This window comes from Cylas formicarius, unplaced genomic scaffold (assembly GCF_029955315.1).
Source record: "Cylas formicarius isolate icCylForm1 unplaced genomic scaffold, icCylForm1.1 PGA_scaffold_7__23_contigs__length_41026272, whole genome shotgun sequence".
Lineage (NCBI taxonomy): Eukaryota > Metazoa > Arthropoda > Insecta > Coleoptera > Brentidae > Cylas > Cylas formicarius.
This window is the reverse complement of record NW_026844352.1, coordinates 14231767-14252169: the sequence shown is the minus strand read 5'-3', so window position 1 is coordinate 14252169 and position 20403 is coordinate 14231767. Positions and strand designations below refer to the sequence as shown.

Sequence of the window (20403 nt, the reverse complement as noted above, 5' to 3'; positions counted from 1 at the left end):
TTTGGAAATTATTTTCTTATCCTTGAATGGTCTGTGTTGAAATTTTACAAATAAGTAAATAAATGGCGGTCAAAAACTAAAATTAAAATTCGTTCAAAGTTCGGGGAATAAAGGAACCTCACTATTTTTACTTTCTGTGAGTTTGAGAAATAACAGTTTGATCACGTTTATTGTTATCCTTAACTTATCATTATTTCGATATTAATTAATGTAACATATATCCCAGAAGAAAAAACTGATATGCTGGAATGTTATTTATCCAACCATAGAAAACAGTGTTGCCGCTAAATTGTTACGTTGCCACAATGCATTTAAAAAAGATGTTTGCAAGAATCTAGTGCTTCCGACGAAATCAAAGTTTATTGCGAAAACAAAAATGTAAAAAGTCGTTATATTTTTAAATATAAAAATCCACTTGATATGTGCATTTTGAAAAGTTCCCTGGAGCTGCGGCCCGATAGCCAGCGCTGGACTTATGTAAACTTGTTGTGAATTGAAAGTATGTATAACGTACAAATATTTACCAGTACCAAAATTACAAGATGGTGGTCAGAGCTTTGTAATGTCTTAATGGATGGACAGATTTAAAAATATTTTTCATATAATTGTCTGGTAGAATATGAAAAAAACTAGAAGTGAAAACACAAGGTAAAAATTTGGTGCGTAATTTGGCGGTCCAGAATAATGTTGCAACTATTTTATGAAATTTAGATTCCGCAAGATATTTTCAACTCTTAAGCAACAATATCCAACAGCTTGTTGAGGATCAAGTGCCACAAATATAATTGCAATATTTATTGTTGCTTTTCACCACAGCAGTCATGAAATAAAGAATTATTTGTCCAGTCATTACCAATACTGCAAAACTTACTGCAATATTTCTGTGTTCTAGTTTGAGGTTAGGCTAATGATTTAATAACACGCTAATAAAGAATGATTGTGTGTGTATACAATGGTCCTAAGTTTGTTGTGTTTCGTGGAGGTTTTTGAATATCTGGATGTTTGTCAGCAATGTTTAAAAAAAAAATTCAATTTTTATAAATTAAATACATTTAAGTAATTGATGGTATTAAACAACACAAACTCAAGAATTGACGATATAATTAACTGTTCAGCCGTCGATCAAGTCGTTTTCTCCTCCAATGACATGCTGGATTGGTTTTCGGGAGTTCTCTGGTGTCCTTGTCCTTGCTGGTGGCTAAAGGTCTGTTGCTATCTTTGTGTGCTCAGCACAGTTATACTATGTTTTATGATATCTCCTCATATCTTCATCAAATAGCTTCAAATTTAATATTTTTCATTTTTGGTGGTTAACAATCGAATTTTTCGAAAGCATACGCACATGGCATCGAAACTTATATCTCGGCAGCGGTAGGTGCTAGGTGCTACGTACTGAAATGAAAAATTTATGTTGTCTGTCCATTCTCTGCTCTCTGTTCACTATCAATGTACTATAAAAATGAGAATAACTTCCAAACAATTTGAGCTAAAGCACTGAAATCTGGCTCTTCTTAAATAGCCCACGAGAGAGATTAACTAATAAAAAAGAATCTCAATCAAATCCCGGCGTCCATCTTTTTTTCTATATTTTCGCCTCTTTTTCATACATCGCTATGAAACATGATAAGTGTCCGAAATTTAAATCTATTGACTTCAAATTCGGTACGCGTATAGACCTTAGTCCCGTAACGGAACTGGGGAGGGGGGGCGAGGTGTCGGGAACTATTTTTAAAATTTGACAAATCAGATTTGCAAGGGTTCAAGAATTTTTTTTTTCAAAAATGGTTACTAAAATCGGCAATTTCCAAAAAACTAAAAAATGGGTTAATGTTTTCATGGAAATTTGTTATAACTAGAAGGCGATTTCTCAGTTGTCAGTTCCTTTTACATGATTTCTAAAGAAGTGTTTTTGCTCTTACTTCTCCAGTATTCTACTGGGTGTACGGGATTTTCGTACTCTATTATAAAATATACTAGGTGTCTTAAATTTGCAGCTCTCAGCTACAGATTTGGGGAAGTCCATAACCACACATAAAATAAAGAAGTTGGGCTCCATCAAATTCCGGAAAGTATTTTTGAAAAAACTTTGAATTATTTTTTTTGTTTATTTTGACTTGACAAAAAAAATATTTTCTCTAAAACCATTAACCCTATCAGAAAAATTCTTCAATATGAAAACGCGGGAGATCCGGGCTTTTCAATTATGGACAAAAATCCAAAAGATGCAGAAAATTGGTCGTTTCGGTAGTAAATTATTAACAGTAAATCAAAATTCGCTAAAAATAAGGCTATTTCATTTATACAGTCCTATAGACAGTTCTGAGAGCTACAATTTTTATATTTACGGTTTTCGTCTATCACAAACGCTTCTACAGATATTTGAAAAAGTCCATGTGAAAGTCGCTGTATCTCACGCTCAATCTATACGCGATGACGTCATTTAGGGTTACGACCTACTGCATGGCTTCAGAAACCAAGTATTTTCCCAAAATCATTTACGCTATTGTACGAATTCACGAGCCAGGAAACTTGGGCATCCAGGGCTACCACCTTTATCTTTCAAATTTTTTCTATAATGTACAGGGTGTGTCTGTAATGGGCAAGAAAACTAAAAGACCTTGAAAATTGCTGTAATATTTTTACCTACGCCTGTGTACTACACCAAAAGTTAGCTGAACTGAACGGAATTTCTCATTACTCTACACTTTTCTCAAATAGTCAATAATTATTTAGTACAGACAATGCTGAATGAATTATTTAAAGGAACCGAATCTCTAGAAGACGAAGTAAACTATTGGGAGGAGTTTTCATTTGGCAAGAAGAAAGATAAATTAACTCGGCGAGTGGCAGAGACGTTTCAAACAATCTTGAAACCGTTGGCCAATGATTTTTTGTGAGTATTTTTTTCCGATATGGATAACGAGCGCACTAGATGATATTGCGGATAGAGTTATAGAGGCGGTGCCTGCAAGCGAAGCAGAAGAATTGTTAGATAAGGCCCACAACACCTTGGACGACTTGTGGAGGCACCAACCTTCCTATCCACTGGATCGGATTAAACATTTGATGGACGTTATTGGTAGGTCATCTCTTTGAATGAATGAACGGAACAAAGTTAACAATTTAGGTGGGAGCGTGTGGAAATTTACCATTCATCAGTTCAAACATTGCGACATTTGGAACAACGACTATCACATCGTCTCGGACAGGCTTCTGCAGAGCATTTCCTTGGGCGACAAATGGCTAACAACCTGCAAGCAATTGACCGCGATATTTTGGCCGAACTATTCCGCGAACCCTTGGAACGAGTCACCCTACACACCTTCGGCTTTACTCCACTTCTTATTAAGAATGAAAGAGGTAGAGTAAACGATTTACCAAATGGCAAATGTACATTTTTCGTCCCAGGTTTTAAACGCAAGAACGGTTCACAAACAGCTTCTAAGCCTTTCAACGCCACAAGAGCAGCAAGATTTAGTGAGCCAATACATTTTTAAACCATTTAGAGGTAAGTGGTATATTGATGATATCCCATTTTGGTTGTAATTGATTGAAATTGAGGTAATTAGTCATTTAGGGACATAACGGGTCTTCATCAGGTGTGCGTATTTTCAGTTTCTTAGGATAACCACCGTAATAATAATATTATTCAATTCAGAAACAAGTTTGTGATTCTTTAACTATTTCAAATTTCGTTGCTCCAAAAATTGTTAGGGTGATATTGTCTCTTACATATTCTGATTGATCCACTTCTTTTACTCACATGAAAATCCAGGAATGACGGGTAGGAGTTTTTTCCCGACCATATAGCTATTGGATAATATAGTTTCTGCTTTATAATTCGCTTCGGCTTCTGGCGACCATCATCAACTTAATTTATTTAAATAGGGACCTGACTTTTTTTTCAATTTAGTTAAATCCTTTTATTATTCTTAAAACACTATGCATCATCACTTTCATATTTGCCAACGTTTCGTACAAAAATTATTAAAAAAAGTATGTTACATTTGTTTAACCATAATACATCCTCGAACTACATATTTAGGTGAGAATGAAAAGAATAAACAATAAACTTATTGCATTTTAGTGATGTTTATAAATACAAAAAAGTGGTCAAGTGATACCCATAATAAAAATAAACATATATCATAATTACTATAAGTATTAATTGTGCCACAATGCATTTTCTTGTTTTGCTTTGCATTTTTAATACAGTTCGATGAGTTGTTCTCGCAAGAATCAAATTTTGTCATAGTACTTGAAGATCGCGAGGTGTATTTAAAAAAAAGGTTCTTGAAGATATAAAGATAGAAAATAATCAAGGGGACTGAGATCTGGGCCCCTAGCAGGTCATCTCACAAAGTAATTGTTTAGTATTCATTTATTAGGAAATAGGTGGGCATTGTGGGCGGGTTAATTCTTGCAATTCCGGAATTGTTTGATTGACTATAGCGTCTAATACATGATTCCTAATTAAATTTAGATATTGTTCGGAAGGTAAGACAAATGAAAGTTTCAATAAATCTGTTCCTCCACATACATTGAATGAAGTCAATGTTATATTATTAAGGAAATCTACATTTTCATTTATTTTTGGAACTAGTCGCTGCGTTCGCTGTTGGTCATCAAGGTTGGGCTCGTTAAAAAAGATGGTGCAGTCCCATCATCTGTGTCAATTCTTCCCAAAATAAAATTCGGGTTTCAATGTTGTCCCAGGTTAGTGTCAGTAAAAAAAGTAAAGATGAATAATCGAAAAAGATGAGTTGCTACTTTAACTGTAGCTATGTATTTATATTAGGTTGTTCTGTAAACAAAAGCCTAAATTAGAAGATACTGGAGAACACCATTGTATAAAAGCCGTAATAGGTAAGTATGAAAGTACCCCATGAGATCCAGACCCCATTTTTTTTTCAATACTGTTATTAAAATCTCCAAAAACATTTTTTCTTCGATGAGTTTCCAGGCATCATGAACGAGGTTGCTATTTTTTTGTATCCCTTGGGTACTGCCGTTTCCTCTTGATAAGCACTTAAAATTTCAAGGACTAAATCATTGCTCTATTCAATTTTTTATATTATTTTTGATCAAATTTGGAACAATACTAACAGTAGTAAAATCTGCTAAAACTTTCCCGCGCCGTTGGAATGGGTCAAAAGTACTACAAGCCAAGCTCGAAAAAAATTGATCTTATCTGCAACTATACCTTCAAAAACCTTAGCGAACAGAGAGATTTTTGATATTATTTTGATATAGTTTTTAGGCGTGATAAAAGATTTCTTTCAAGGTGTTGGATATGTGCCAGTATTCAGTGACAAATTAAAAATATCGCACAAGGCTTGGGGTAGAACAAAGATACAATTTTCCAAATAATGACAGGTATATCATCTAGTCCTGGACTACTCTCATGATACAGAGGTGCCTTCTTTAATGGCAGTGACGTTTGGGATTATTACCAACTTTCGTAACCGGACATAACTAAGACTGAGGGCCCAGGTCAAACAATATTTATTTTCAGACATCGACGTTTTCGCATATGACGACGCAGCGACTCGTGAGTTTTTAAAAGCGCAAAAGGAGTTTGAATACTTACTGCAACCCGCCGAAAGCAGGATCGCTCGAAAACTGAAGAAGCAATTTTCGCCGATGAACGTAAACGTTAGACAGGTAAACTAAGGACTCGTAGAGATTACACTCTTAAGCATTACACGGATTTCAGCTTATATACAAATTTTCGAGATACTGCGAACTTATTCGGCGACCGGTATTGAGAAAAATGTTTCAATCGGAGCGTGAATATTTACTGACGAATTTGCAAGAGTACATAAGGCAAATTCAGTCCCAATCTCATTCAGAGCGATCGCAGCTCGTTACTAGACAGGAAACTACCTCTATTATTAAAGATATCATTCTTATACGACAGCTAAAATCCAAAGCCAACGAAGTATATGCCGTTGGAGAGCAGATACTCAGCGAATTGCCCGACTACGCCAAAGTACGGGACATGCTTGACGAGGTAGTACACGACTTAAAGCAACAACAAAATGAACTGTTTGATTCTTGGAGTACCAGAGTCACGTGTGACATCAACAATGAGACTTTGAGGTAATTAGCCTAGTAGATGCAATATCTAACTTCACCGTCCTCCGAACTCCTGAAGAACAGATTCTTAACCCAACAGGTGGCTAACACCAACAGATGGCAGCACAACCGAAATTACAAATATATAACTAATTGAACACTTAACAGTTTCTTTGGTCTGACTTAGAAATCTGTACTGCCATTTGTAGATTAGTGCCGACACTCATTGGATTAGAGCCTGTTTTGACGAGTGGCGAAACTTAGTTTTGGTTAATTAGAAAAATGCAACTTCGCTTGTGCTGACATCTATTGATGAGTGGCTAATCTAAATGCGAATCTGATTAGGAATCTGTAACTTTGATATATTTAGATTTTCGGTGAACTTACGTTCTATTTACTCTTTACTAGTCCGGCAAGAACTGGAGAAATTTATTTTTTTTACTTCCGTTAGCGATTTACTTAAAAAAAATATTTTTATTTTAATTTTCAATAAATCAGTTGCGAATTGTAACGTCTGTGTTTGGCTATGAAATTGGTAACCCCAGGTTTGGTTCAATAAAATCCGCTATGAGAAATAATTTAATTCTACATGACCCGAATTAAAGTTCATTTTATTAAGTTAGTCCAAACGTTATAATAAGGCCCTTTCACTCCAATATGTCCCAGGAGGAATGGATGTATGAATTATTAATTCGTTTATTACAACACGCGTGTTTATTGATTTGATGAAGCAAAATAATATTGCTTAATGGGAATTACGTAATAATAACTTTGCTTTAAAATTTATCATTTAACATTACCTACATCAAATTTTGGTTAGTGATTTAAATTTTCCGAGGTAAGTGGTTTTGATTTGATAGATAAGCCATAGTTACTTGACTCTTGAATCTTTTTCCCAATTAAGGGTTTTTAAAATCATCCTGTGCAGATTCCATTTTATTAGATTTCATCGAAATTGGGTAAACTAGGTTGCTCCACGTGTACTAATGCATATGTTTGATATTTTTTGTAAAGTCTCAAGCAAACGGATCCAGTGGTACAGTTTTCTAAGGAAAAATTGATGAAGGTCAATTATCCAGCATCCTTAGTTACATTAGTGTCCGAAGTAAGGCAATTGAGTGCTATGGGATTTCACATATCATCCGTAATTGTTCAAACAAGCGAGCATGCTCAGAAGTTTCTTAAATTCGCCAGAATTTTGGAACAGGTGGGTTTTACTGCGATACATTTTCAAGCAAAATCTTTTGAAAGCCATCGTTGATCGCAGATTGCAAATTTCCACAATACGATCGGCGATCGGATGGTAGCATCACAGAAACCGATGATGTTATCGAGCGCCTTAGAAGTATCGAAACTTGTCCAGGAACAAGAGGTTGTTTCGTGGAACGAAGAGAAGTCGGTTGGAAAATACGTGGATGTTCTCAAAAGAGCAGTGGAAAAGTTATCTAGGGAAAACAGTTTGCTGACTTCGTACCATATTGAGATCGTTGACAAAGTAAATTTTTCTCTTTTATCTCGACGCACAACGGAATAAGAGATGGAAGTTGAATCGAAAATTGCAAAAAAAAAATTCTGACATTAGTTTTTCTTCTTTTTGTTCTTATTTTAAAGCTTTGACTTTTCGCACCATAAAACTGGTTTTCTTGCTTAATTTTTCTAGGTTCGTCAGCTACAAAACACGAATCTGTTCGTCAATTATCTGCAGTGGAAGGAGACTATTAAAAATATACGAGCCATTTTCGATCAGGTAGAACAGAAACGTTTTAAAAACATGCAAACTTGGAAAGTGGACATCGATCAGAGGGTGTTTGACATATTCGAAGAGCAATTCGTGAAGAATCTCAAAAACGTACAATTAAACTTGCAAGACATCCACGTCGATTTGGTGTATCGCGGAGATCGTTTGCAATTCGCCCCCGACCATTCGACTTTGGAACAATTGTTCGAACAACAGTTGGAAAAGTATTTTAATATTCCTAAGCACTTCCGAAGCTTGTCAGAGTGTAGCAACAGCCCAAAATACAGTCAAATTTTAGACAGGTAATAACTTGACCGTTGTAAAAACCATACAGTTATTAGATAATGCAGCTCTACTGCCGTAAAAATTCTTTGACTAAGTTGCGACATTGCCATAATTGTTCTGGAAAATTTATTAATTTTTATGAGAACGTAATATTAATCTTTCAAATCTGATCGTAATTGGCATTTTTTAAAAAAATTGTGATACAACAAGCAATATGGCTAAACATGCTGCAAAAATATTTTTACCGTGCATATGTTTTGTGAGTGTACAAGAAACATCCATCATCAGAATACTTGAAACGAGAGAAATGAGGATGTTTCGTTGAAGTGCTAAAAAAATATACCAAAACTAACTCGCTACCTTCTAGAGTCGATGAAATCGTACCTTTCGAAAGTATCTACCCTATCTATCTATCTCGGTAACGGCAGGTTCTACAGAAATGATCAGAGTCGCTAAAAAAATATTTTTTTCTGTCGGTTCTCCATTCGCTGAACATTTTCGATGATAACTTCCGAAACGTTAGATCTAGACGAGTCAAATTTTGCTCCTTTTTAACAAACCAGGGGATGCACAAGATATTTAAAAATGGCGAGGTGGAATCTAGGCGGCAATCTTTTTTATCCATTTTCGACTATTTTTTGGCCATGAAACACGATAAGTGTCTGAAATTTGAACTTAACAACTTTAAATTTTGCACTAAATAGCGTTTAGTTCCCTGACAGAACCTATTGAAATTGTGGGCTGGAGGGTCGACAAAAACCGTCGGCATTTCTGGAAAACCGTTTACACTTATTCTCGGTGATTTTTAAAATTTTTTAAAAATTTTCAAAAACTGTCGGCATTTCTGTAAAACCGTTTACTTTTATTCTCGGTGATTTTCAAAAATGTAAAGGGTGTGTTTCAGTTATCAGTTTCTAATACATGATCATGTAGCCCCTACGAACAGCTAAACCTTTGGTATTTAAGGTTTTCACATGTTTGCAGTTATCGATTTCCAATTTATATTCAGAGCTTTTCATTTATGGACAAACACACCCCGTAAATTGTTCTTTTCAAGAATAAATTACTAACTGTAAATCAAAACTATGGCTAATTGGTTTAAACAGTATTATAGGCCGCATCGCGACCTACAATTTTTGTTTTTACTGTTTTTGTTTATCACAAACGCTGCTCGAGATATTTGAAAAAAATCCCATCTAGACTGCATAGTTTCAGAAATGTCTTTTATTTTATCGAAAATCTTTTACTCTATTGGAAAAAATAATGGACCAGGAAACGTGGGAGATTCAGGGCTATAGCCTCTAGTTCAAATATTTTTGAATTATACACAGGGTGTTTTGTTAATGGGCAAAAAATCTAAAAAATTCTGAAAATTCTTTTGGATAAATTATTTTCTGTAAATGAAAATTGGAAAAACATAACTTAATTTAATTTGATTTAAACTTAACTTAACTTGGTTTAAACAGTATCGTAAACTGTGTCGAGAGAGTTTAAAGTTTCGTCCATCATACAGGTTGCTGGCGATATTTGCAAAAATATCATTGGAAATCGCTATTATTTGTCAAATTTTTGTAATTACCAAAGTTTGCCGAGATGTAGAAGTCACTGTATACAGGGTGCACAATAAAATTAAATCGATTTTGCGAAACTTCTATAGTGGTCCGCAGGGATAATAATACCACGCAAACTGTTCGAACAACAGTTGCAAAAGTATTTGAATGTTCCCAAAAATTTTCGAAGCTTATCGAAGTGTAAAAACGGCCCAAAATACAGTCAGATTTTGGACAGGTAATAACTTGACCGTTAGATATTTTCCAAATGATGATTCTAATCGTTAAAAAAATTTCTAAAAGGGCGATATAAAAAACTAAGAAGTTTAAACATTATTCTCCTTGCAGAAGTTGAGTCAAATTGTGTGGTTCAATGCCAATGTTGAAACCTCGTGACATTTGGGTTTAACTACTTATTACTTGTACGCTTTTTTAATTTAACTGAAATATAATTACTAATATTTTCTGCCATGTCTATATAAAACGAGAACATATAAAAGAATATAATCCCTATTCACAGTTAGTAGGCAATATTCAAAAAGTTGATTACTTTAATGAGTCATGACCTTAAGGAACAAATATATGGGGTTGCCATGGCGTTCTAAAGCATAAAGGAAGATGAAAAAATCTTTCAAATGTGTTATATTATTTTGCAGTTGACATTGATAGTTGTGCTATCTATGCCCATGGGCATATTCAATTTGTGAATAAAGATGGTACGATCTAACAAAAGTCATATAAATAATGTAAAAATTTAGACCTTGCAGTTGTTTCAGCCGTTACCTTTGGGAGCACTTTTTATAAAAAAATCATTAAATGTATGTATGTATTTCCAACTACACTTATTAGCTCTCCCCGTTCTACGGATACTGCCTGACCCACTTGTATTGTGGCTTTGGCAATATCTTTCGGGACATCTAAAACATTGGAAAAGCCTGTTTTATCCTAATTGTATGTTCTTTCTGGCAGTATCTTATACTTTTCGAAAAATTTCTATAAATTATCACAAAAATCGTTCAAAATTGCTTCATTAAATCCGGTGACTCTTGTCACGTTGCTATTTTTCGACTTCCTTAATGACAAAATTGCATATCTGTTCATAAATAATTTTATCCAGCCTTTTCCAGCGGATAACGAGTTATTCTTGCTAGGCAGATATTTTACATTTAGTTTTTTTGCTACCAGTTTTTGAGCTTGTGTATATGCAAGGTACGTCATATTTCATTGTTGAACATTGTTGGATAAAGTATTTAATAAGTTGTTCTTATTGGACAGATGTGAAAACTTGTTGAGACGTATAAATTGTCTTGAATGGCGATAAAAATGATATATGCTCTTGTCTGCGAGGGACGTAAGTGTCTCCTTTTTATTTTAATTAGTCTGCTATCCCAGTTGTTGCAAGTTATAGGTTGTGGGTGCACCTCTTATTGAAAGTCCTCCTCTTGCAAGTTCTGAAAAACAGGTCATTTTCTTACATGTTTGTCTGGGTCAGATTGGGAGTGTGTGGGGCTGGTTCCGATAACGTGTATATTCTGACTAGATGGTTCAATCTGCCCTGGGTAAACTCCTAAGTAAAATGGAGTTGAGTAAAGAACTAAAGAATTTCAGTTGAGTTAATTGTACTACTTGGAAAATCAATTAACTGTAATGAATCTTGTGACATATTTTTGTACATCAAAATTATTTTATTAGGATCAAGTCAAATAAAATTAAATTTTAAGAAGCACCCGAAGAAATTTGTTTCCTGGACCTATTGTTATGTGTCAGCAATATTTAAAACATTTACATTTTCAAAGGCATATTGAAAATTTCTAAATGATATTTTGCCTATATAAGCGAATTCCCTGTAACTACATTCGGGTTTGAATAAATAATTCAACTAGGTGCAACAGAGTACAGTACTGTACCTGCAGGGCAGATTATTAGCGGTGAATAAAAAAAAACTTGAGTATACTATCCCCTTAAAAAACACACAAAAAATAATTTAAATATTTTGATTCTAATTCGGTATCAAATAGATCAATCAAAATGTTGAGCAACCGGAATTTATTCTCCGCACTTACTCAGTGAATCGTTTCTTTGCCTTATTGTAGAAGCCATGTTTGGGGAAATAAGTCACTTTTGATTCACAGTCACTCATTCATCTCTGACTCATTCATTGCAAAGTGATGTCGTCAGCGCAATCTCGAATTAAGAATGCGCTTAAAGCTCCAGTTATAGTCAGTGCCAATCTTCATCGCGCTGACTTTTGCCCGCAATTATGCAAGTTAAAAAAACTTCGGTCCTGTAGGTATTAAACGACTGAGCATTAGGGACTGACTCTCATAGGTTTTAGAAATAATACAATTTGTTTTTGTTTATTTAGACGGATATAATCTTATTAAATTATACTAAGAAAAAACAGTGACATTAAATATATACAGCTGTAGCTGTTTTGTCTGTTTCACTATCAGAGTCGTCATTAAGTTTAATTATAATAGGATTTATTTTGTTTTGTATAAAAATGTAAGGGTCCTCAATATTTTATTATGGGCTGTGCTGAATTTTTCCAGTTCTCAATTGATATTGGTACGTTATTAATTTCATTTTTTATAAAATTTGTAACACTGGAACTTGAAGTAGGAGTAATATTTTCTGCCCTGACCTTTGATTTTTCATGGTTTTACAAATGCTCTATGGAGTTAAACATGCAATGATACGAAGGCGTAAAACAGAATGTCCAACTCATCGTACACATTCTGTTTTTTAATTGCATATGAATTTAAGACTTCCAAAAAAGTTGCGCTTTTTTGTAACTTCGTAGCAGACTGCTGCAGTAGCTGGCGTTATCCATGACAATAACACTGTTATTGGGAATATTTTTTAAAAAATCGTTTTGTATTAGTTCGGTACTTGTATACTTATTATAATCCATGCCAGAATCATTAATATTTTTTGCAGATAGCAATAAGCAGTTTGGAACAAATCCGTCTTCTGACCCAGCATGTATTATGGTGATGCGTTTTGCTTTATTTGAAGTTGCTTTCGTTTGACAGTTTTGGATGTAGTGTCATGTGCCTAATCTGTGTGATTCCATTACTGCTTGCCTGTTGTCTATTTTGCGGTACTTAAATTCCATTTTACAAACAACTCTATAGAGGGTGGCACGGCTTATATTTATATTGGTTTCAAATTCTTCTAGCTTCTTTTTCAGTTTATCCAAGGTAGCAACCATTTTGCTTTGATAAAGACAATTTATTTTCCTTAACATTAGGTCCTGATCACTATTGTACTATAGAGTGAGTTTGAAAATCACTATAATTATTCCTTTTCCTCAATTCTCCACTATTAATAGTATACCTCATCGACGATATTTCCGTTTTTGTAAGTAGGCAGGATTCTTTTGAAGCTTCTTGTTGAATAAATCCTCTACTGATTAAAGTCTTCATATTTTTCACTACCTCTTTTGCATCAAGCGACATATGATTTTGACGCTACATTGTTATATTCTCGTAAAATCAATTTTTCGAAGCGCACAGTAAAAACGATACGTCAACTCTCAAAAAATATATCAGAAAGACAGAAATATACCTGGCCCGCCTTGTCACTCAAGTGAGAATAAATCTTTTGTTAATGGATTTACTCAATAACAATAGGTAATAACATCATTCAAGTTTTATTGGAGACAGTCCATCGAAATCCAACGCGTTGAAGATTGAGACAGACTATACTTTACGAAATATATTTAGGATACTACGGTGTAGGCTCAAATTGTTTTGCAGGAACAAAGAGTGTCTAGAGATTGTCTCCAAAAATAAGCGACAATTGTTCGATCAGTTAAATTCCGTGATCAAACACTGGCAATCGTGGCTCCAAGTGGAAGCGCTAGATACGAATAATCTCAGAAACTGGCAGGACTGGGATTTGCATTTTAGAGCGTCCAAGACATTTGGCCAAGAAATCGCGAAATTGCCTAAGTAAAATCGGCTTAGCAAATTGCCCCTGTATTAAGTTAAATTTAATTGTATTTAGTGCTGAAGAGAAAGTCGGCTGCTTCTTGGTCAATCTCTCTACGTTAAGAGCGGATTTGGAACGCCACAACAGGAACTATTGGGATCAGCTGATATATTCATTGAAGGATTCCATAGCGCAGGACGTGGTCAAATTGCAAAACTACATCGACCCGTCGACGGCCATTTTAACTAAGCAGCCGGTAACGGTGGATCAGATAGGCGAGTCAAGGACGAACTATTCGAGCATAATGACGGCACACGAAGAGATGAAACAAACTTTGAACGAAATGTTTGCGAAATCTCAGATTTTGGGAAATTGGTCACGGGAACAAGTGGATTCTGTAAATCGACTCAAAGGAGCTTGGGAAAGGCTGCAGAGTTTGATCGATAATTTTCAACATATCATGGCTAAACAGGTAGGTACCTAAGGATAACGCGTCGTTTCCTTTACACACCACAGACTAAAATAGAGTGGAAACCGTTATTTGGCGCCGTATAGTTTTACAAATATCACACTTCTGGTTATCATTTTGGAATCTAGACTTTTTAAATTCAAAATGGTTGAATATTTTAACGTCGTTAATGTTTTCTGTGACCCTTGCTTAGGTTGGTTTATATATTCGTTTCAGAACCGATGTACATATATTAAGTTTAAAGAATCGTGGATATATATCGCCGCCAGTTCATGAGAGAACCTTTTCGTACAACATTTACCGGCTCTACCATAGTATCCCGAAATAGTATAAAATCTTATCAGAGTTGCGTACTATTAAACGAAATTATTATTATGACTGCAGTATTATCTTAGGAACTTTTCGATACAGATATATTAAAATTGTTAATAATATTGTCCCTATTTTATACTTAAGTACAAGCTCTATGCCAATTAGTAGCGCTTCCTTGTATTGTTTCTCAATAACTGTCGTGTCTTACTGTTATGTCTATCATGATGGTTCTATCCCAATAGATATTAACAGCCTTTTTAAAGCTTTAATTTCAAGCTTCAATTTTTTCAGTATTTCTAAGTAAACTATTGCAGTAACTTTGTAGCAACTAGATATTTTTCAAAGAAACTTCCACAGGCTACTGTAATATTTTTTACAAAGCTTCTGGATTCCTCTTGCATTGAATTTTGCTCGATGTTGAGTCCAACTTGTTAACGTTCGTTTCAGAGCTTGACTCTCTTTTTTGCAGAGCTGTAAAACCATCTCTGCTCAAATCATAGAACCCAGAATTAAAACACCATATCTCTGCTCTTCTCTCTAATAATTTCCACATCAAAGATATTAAGCGTGCCATCACAAAATACATTTCACCACAACCTTCCAATAGCAAAGCAATTCTACACTTTCCACTGTTGTCCTTCCTTACATTCAAAACATCACTGACATCACTGACATATCAAAAATTCTAAAGAAATATAATGTCAAAACCTAATTTACCACTTGTCCAAAAATCTCACAATATCTTCGATTCGTCAAAGAAAAAATTCCATTTGAGATGCCAGGAGTTTACCATGCATATGCGGCAAAGAATACATTGGAGAGACCGGAGGAAAAATATCAATTAGGCTGAAAGATCATGAAAGAGCCTTAGGACTAAGATAAATAAACTCATCAGCATTTGCCGAACACAAACAGGAAACCGGACATAAAATTGTATTTGATAAATTCTTGAATGTAATCAATTCAACGAAAAATCCGAGAGTCTATAGAAATCTATATACAACCTCATCACCGCAACTCAGGTTTTACTTGTCACCAATATGGGAATCAGTCATCCGAGACAGTGTTTATATCCCTATTTAGCTCCGCCCCCTCAAGCAATATAGAAGTAGGTAGAGAGTAAAATGCTAGTCACTTTCAGTCAAGCTCTGAAGAAGATAATAGGATGATTGGCGAAACGTGAGCATGTTCGACTCAGCATAAACCGACGCAGGAGGAATCCAGAAGCTTTGTAAAAAGTAACTAGATATTTATTTGTCGCCAGGTTTTCACAGCTAGATAATATGTTCTACGGTTTCTTGGTTTTTCTTGCACTTTCTGCACCTATCTGTTGGTATCTGTTGGTATTGCTTCCTTAAGGATATACCGGTCATAAACCCTTCAGTTTCAGTCTTTAGCCATTCCACGTATTTACTTTGATCTACTGTATTTTTCTGTTAAGTCATTATTAAATCTACCATGCAGTTCTTTTGAATGCCAGTTTTGAACTCTGTCATCGTCAGTTTTTTTTATCAAATGGGTTGAAATTTTTCACTCGTAAATTTTTGTATATCCTGTATCCGCTTTCACTATGGATTGATGAAGTTCACTGTTTTGATGACGGAAAAAATTTCTTAAGCCTATAATTTGTTAACTGCAGGCAATCACTGCGTTTTTTATTCCTCTTCCTCCTTTCCTCTTTCTCTTGATAAATTTATTCTTTCAACTGAAGCTATAAGGAGGTGTTTTCTGTATTTTGATATTTCTGTTCTTATCTTTCAGTTGCTTCGAAATCTGTTTCCAAAGGAGTATTGAAGAGCAGATATCATTACTCTTATTAATATTATTATTATTATTATTATTATTATTATTATTATTATTATTATTATTATTATTATTGCTACTATTATCATTATTAGTTAGGACAAACAATAATGCATATTTCATTTAAGCTTGAGAACATTAAAACGACGTTAAACATCGAACGAGAAAACCTGATCCAGCAGATGGAGCATTTCGAAGCGAAATGGAACCAAATGGTCACTGTCCAAAAGAGTTCGGATATTTCCGACATTGACGTTATGAACCGACAATGGCAAGAGGTTAAAACGAAGCGTGAAGAATGGAACAGCATTATCGAAAAGAAAAATAATTTAGTGTATGTTAACTCACGTTTGTATCAATTCTATTCTAGTTTTGTCGTTACAGTTCCGAATACGAAAAATTTAATTTGGGCGCTCCGGAAATATCTTTCATAACAGAAATAGAAAACGCCATACGTAAAGAAGAAAGTTCTTGGGTTTCATTTGAGGAATTCTATTCTGGTAACGTCTTGCGTGACTAAGTAATGCTTTTAAACTTTAATTTAATTTAATCTTTCAAATTTGCTGTTGTGAATAATTCAAATAGGAACACAACAAATCCCAAAGCAAATGGTATCGTAACAATATATTGTAGGGTATCTATAATACGCCATGGAGAAAACATGACTATGTACTGTAGTAGTTTGTATTAGCAAGTCAAGGTGATTCGGTGGTACCAATAATCGATTAATCTACTCTTTTTTATTTTCTTCGTTGCCGTCATTTTCAAAAAGAAGCAGTAATATTGTCTATGCCAATATTGGTATTTTCGAGACCAAATTTGTATATCCATTATTGTGGTAGAGAGTTGAAAATCTTTGGAGCCAAATAGTAAATTTATTTCGCGCAAAACGCTTGGTTACACTCTTGCGCCTTGTACATTGTGGACCACAACGTCGATTTCCAGTGTGTCAGTTCCTTCTCCTTCGATGTGAACACTTTTCCTCAATTTAGTTGGATATTATTTCACCAGATTGTCGGTAATATCCCTTAATTGTCACCTTTTTGAACGTGTCACTAGAATTAAATGTGTTACAGTGTCCGTTAATCATCCTGTTGTTTTCTTCAGAGGTTAACTGAAACTGTTCCAGCTCTAAAGATGCCAACAGGATGATTGGCTGAAACAGTTTCAGTTAAACTCTGCAGAATACATCAGGATGATTGGCGAAACAAAATAGAATTATGTTCTTCATGTAATATCATAATTCGAATATTATTAATAATAACAAAAGAATGTTTCCAGCTATCTAGCAATAGTAATGTCGTTTTGATTAGTTCCCCCATTTTCTACATTCGCAGTAGCTTGAACTTGATTGCGGGCTCAAATTTTAAGAATTTTTGTCGCTTAAAAATTAATGTTTGAAACATGATCGAATTTCAGAATTTAATAAATTATCTTCCGAATATTGGATCGTGTTGCGGAAGAAAATTCACCTTCTTGACGATTTTCTACAAACTTGGGAGACCAAATTGATCGAACGAGAATCTTCAAATTTTGTAGCGCCGCTGCTGGAAGAAATTCATAAATACAAAGTATTTACTTGCTGTTTTATTGCAACAGAGTAACTGTAAATAACATCGTTCATTCGTAGGGAATAATTCCAGTTTTAAAACACGTGAGGGGCGAAGATTTCACCGAGAAACATTGGACAGATGTTTTCAATATTTTAGAAATGGATCCAAAGCCCGTGGATCAGCTTCAATTAAACGATTTTCTACAACGATCCAAGAATCTGGAGCAGTTTACGAAGGAGTTGCAGGTAAAACTTCGCTTTTTTGTGTTAAATATATATATATATATATATATATATATATATATATATATATATATATATATATATATATATATATATATATATATATATATATATATATATATATATATATACATATTTTTTTTTCACGTATTGATTCACGGATGGAAAAATGTGATGACACTATATACCGGGATATCATCCGTTCGCTTGTTGAACTCCGACTGGAATCCTGCAGACATTTCGCCAAAATCTCACTTGGCATCTTTAATGCTCGCGCTCCGAAAATACTTCCAACACGAAGTGTTCGGAGATTTTGGCGAAACGTCTGCAGGATTCCAGTCGGAGTTCAACAAGCTAACGGATGATATCTCGGAATATAGTGTCATCATATATATATATATATATATATATATATATATATATATATATATATATATATATATATATATATATATATATATATATATATATATACCGCCTTTTAGAAATATATATATATATATATATATATATATATATATATATATATATATATATATATATATATATATATATATATATATATATATATATATATATATATATATATATACCGCCTTTTAGAAATATCTGGCGAACTGGTCAACTGATTTAATTTTAATTATACAGGGTGATATAAGTGGAGATGCGCCCCCTATATATCATTGCATTTTTAGATTTTACATTTTTTATGTTTAGGTTTCGTACCGTTATCGAAATTACACATAATTTCCTAGATTTTTAAGTAATTTGTACCCTGGACAAAAAGCCGAATTTTTTCAGACAGTTCTTGGAAGAGGTCAAGCATTCTTTCCTGGTATACCATAGAGGATGTTTCAAAAATTAGATTTTGTACGGTGCAATGAGTTTCTTTAAATAGCACACAAAAATATTCTTTCAAGAAGCAATATCTTGGCTCCTTTAAAAACAAATCCAAAAAACTTTGGTCAGCTCAAAAAAAAAACATTTATCAGAACCTAATGAAATTAGTAACTTTTTTATAAATACCTATAAAATAAGTCAGACAGTCCAGAAAAAACAAATTTTTATAATGACTTGTATAAAAACAATTAAAATTTCTCCTTTAAAATGATCGAAACATCCATAGTGAGAAAATTCTTAATAATATTAGCACTAACACCACCGGAGTCGACGAAATATCCCCACTTACGTTGAACTGCTGTAGCCTTTTTATTTATCACACTTATACAATGATATAAAATTTTTCGAAATGAATGTGGGCAGAATGATACATTTCTCGACATTTTTGTTTAATGTAATAAATAATCCTAATTCGTCTATTTCCATAAAAAATCGCTTAATATTTCGTACCACTGTCCACAATATTAATATGAGAAATAATGCCAAACTAACTATGCCACATCATAACATTGCAATCTTTCAGCGCTTATTTTCATACAACACCGTTAAGTATTTCAACTTAATTGGCAAACCGTTTTTTGATATATCATTACATAATTTCAAAATAAAATATAAAAAATATCTTTTACATCTCTATTAACGGGCTTAAACTAAAATAATTAATATAGTACCTATGTATACGTCCACAATGTTATAAAACCAATTAATTCTCCTTCAATGTTATAACCTAAAACTTACTGTAATGCATATAATTTGTTTTTTTTTAACCTATTTCCACACGTATAATTACAGTAATTTCTCTAGATAAAACTTTTATAGGATAAAGATAGTATTGTTTGTGTCTGTTTGGTTCTGTAGCGTAGCCAAAGGCTAGACTTGCGCCAAACTTGGACAGGTTAATGAAATTATTTCTTTGTAATAAATTTGTCATATCATATTGTTAAAATAAAATTATTAACTCATTAATCGTGTTCTATCTAAAATGGTATGCCAGGAAAGAATATTTGAGTCCGTTCAAGAAATGTGTGCGATGTGATCTGTTCCTCAGATACTTCTAACAGCTCTTTCAGCTCTGTGCCACACACAGTATTACCCTGGTTGACGGGACAAGTTTGCAGCTAAGAAAGACTAATAGTAACTATTTGGAAAGCAATTCCAAGGAATGAGTTACTTCATTTCGATCCGTAGTAGCTCCTTGTTAGTTAAGAGATTAGTGGAAATTTACTCCACAAGATACTGAGTTGCCCTCTCATATAGTAGTGCTTTAGGACTTCCAACTGCCTCAGTAGACTTCCGCAATGCAGAGAGAACAGTTTCCTCCTAAACTACGTATTCAGTTGGCTGTCAGTATATTATCATAAGTGTTTCAGTTTTGTGATCGCCCCCAAAACAGTGGTACTGTGAGGTCTTGATGATTTGAATGAGTCAAATCATGCCCCAAGTTTCAACACCTCGTTTCCACTGTTGCACATTACCGACCCAGTAAATCAGGTCTGGAGTGGGTACAATAGTCCAATGTTCTTCCAGTTCAATGATT

General features: G+C 34.1%; 1 protein-coding gene across 8 annotated transcripts in view; it reads left to right on the top strand.

The window, feature by feature from the left end:
• The window catches only part of LOC132705627 (cytoplasmic dynein 2 heavy chain 1), a 110222-nt gene that overhangs the window by 5499 nt on the left and 84320 nt on the right, over positions 1-20403 (top strand). For all 8 annotated transcript variants that reach the window (XR_009619475.1, XM_060676327.1, XM_060676326.1 and 5 more), the window contains exons 5-19: positions 2764-2893; positions 2949-3079; positions 3128-3360; positions 3409-3508; positions 5516-5664; positions 5717-6102; positions 7093-7285; positions 7346-7573; positions 7739-8118; positions 13413-13607; positions 13663-14059; positions 16300-16505; positions 16556-16671; positions 17591-17742; positions 17802-17969. Coding sequence is in view for 7 of the 8 variants with exons in the window: in XM_060676327.1 (XP_060532310.1) it covers positions 2764-2893; positions 2949-3079; positions 3128-3360; positions 3409-3508; positions 5516-5664; positions 5717-6102; positions 7093-7285; positions 7346-7573; positions 7739-8118; positions 13413-13607; positions 13663-14059; positions 16300-16505; positions 16556-16671; positions 17591-17742; positions 17802-17969 (3164 nt within the window). In the remaining variant the exon portion in view is untranslated. The remainder of the gene's footprint in view (positions 1-2763; positions 2894-2948; positions 3080-3127; positions 3361-3408; positions 3509-5515; positions 5665-5716; positions 6103-7092; positions 7286-7345; positions 7574-7738; positions 8119-13412; positions 13608-13662; positions 14060-16299; positions 16506-16555; positions 16672-17590; positions 17743-17801; positions 17970-20403) is intronic.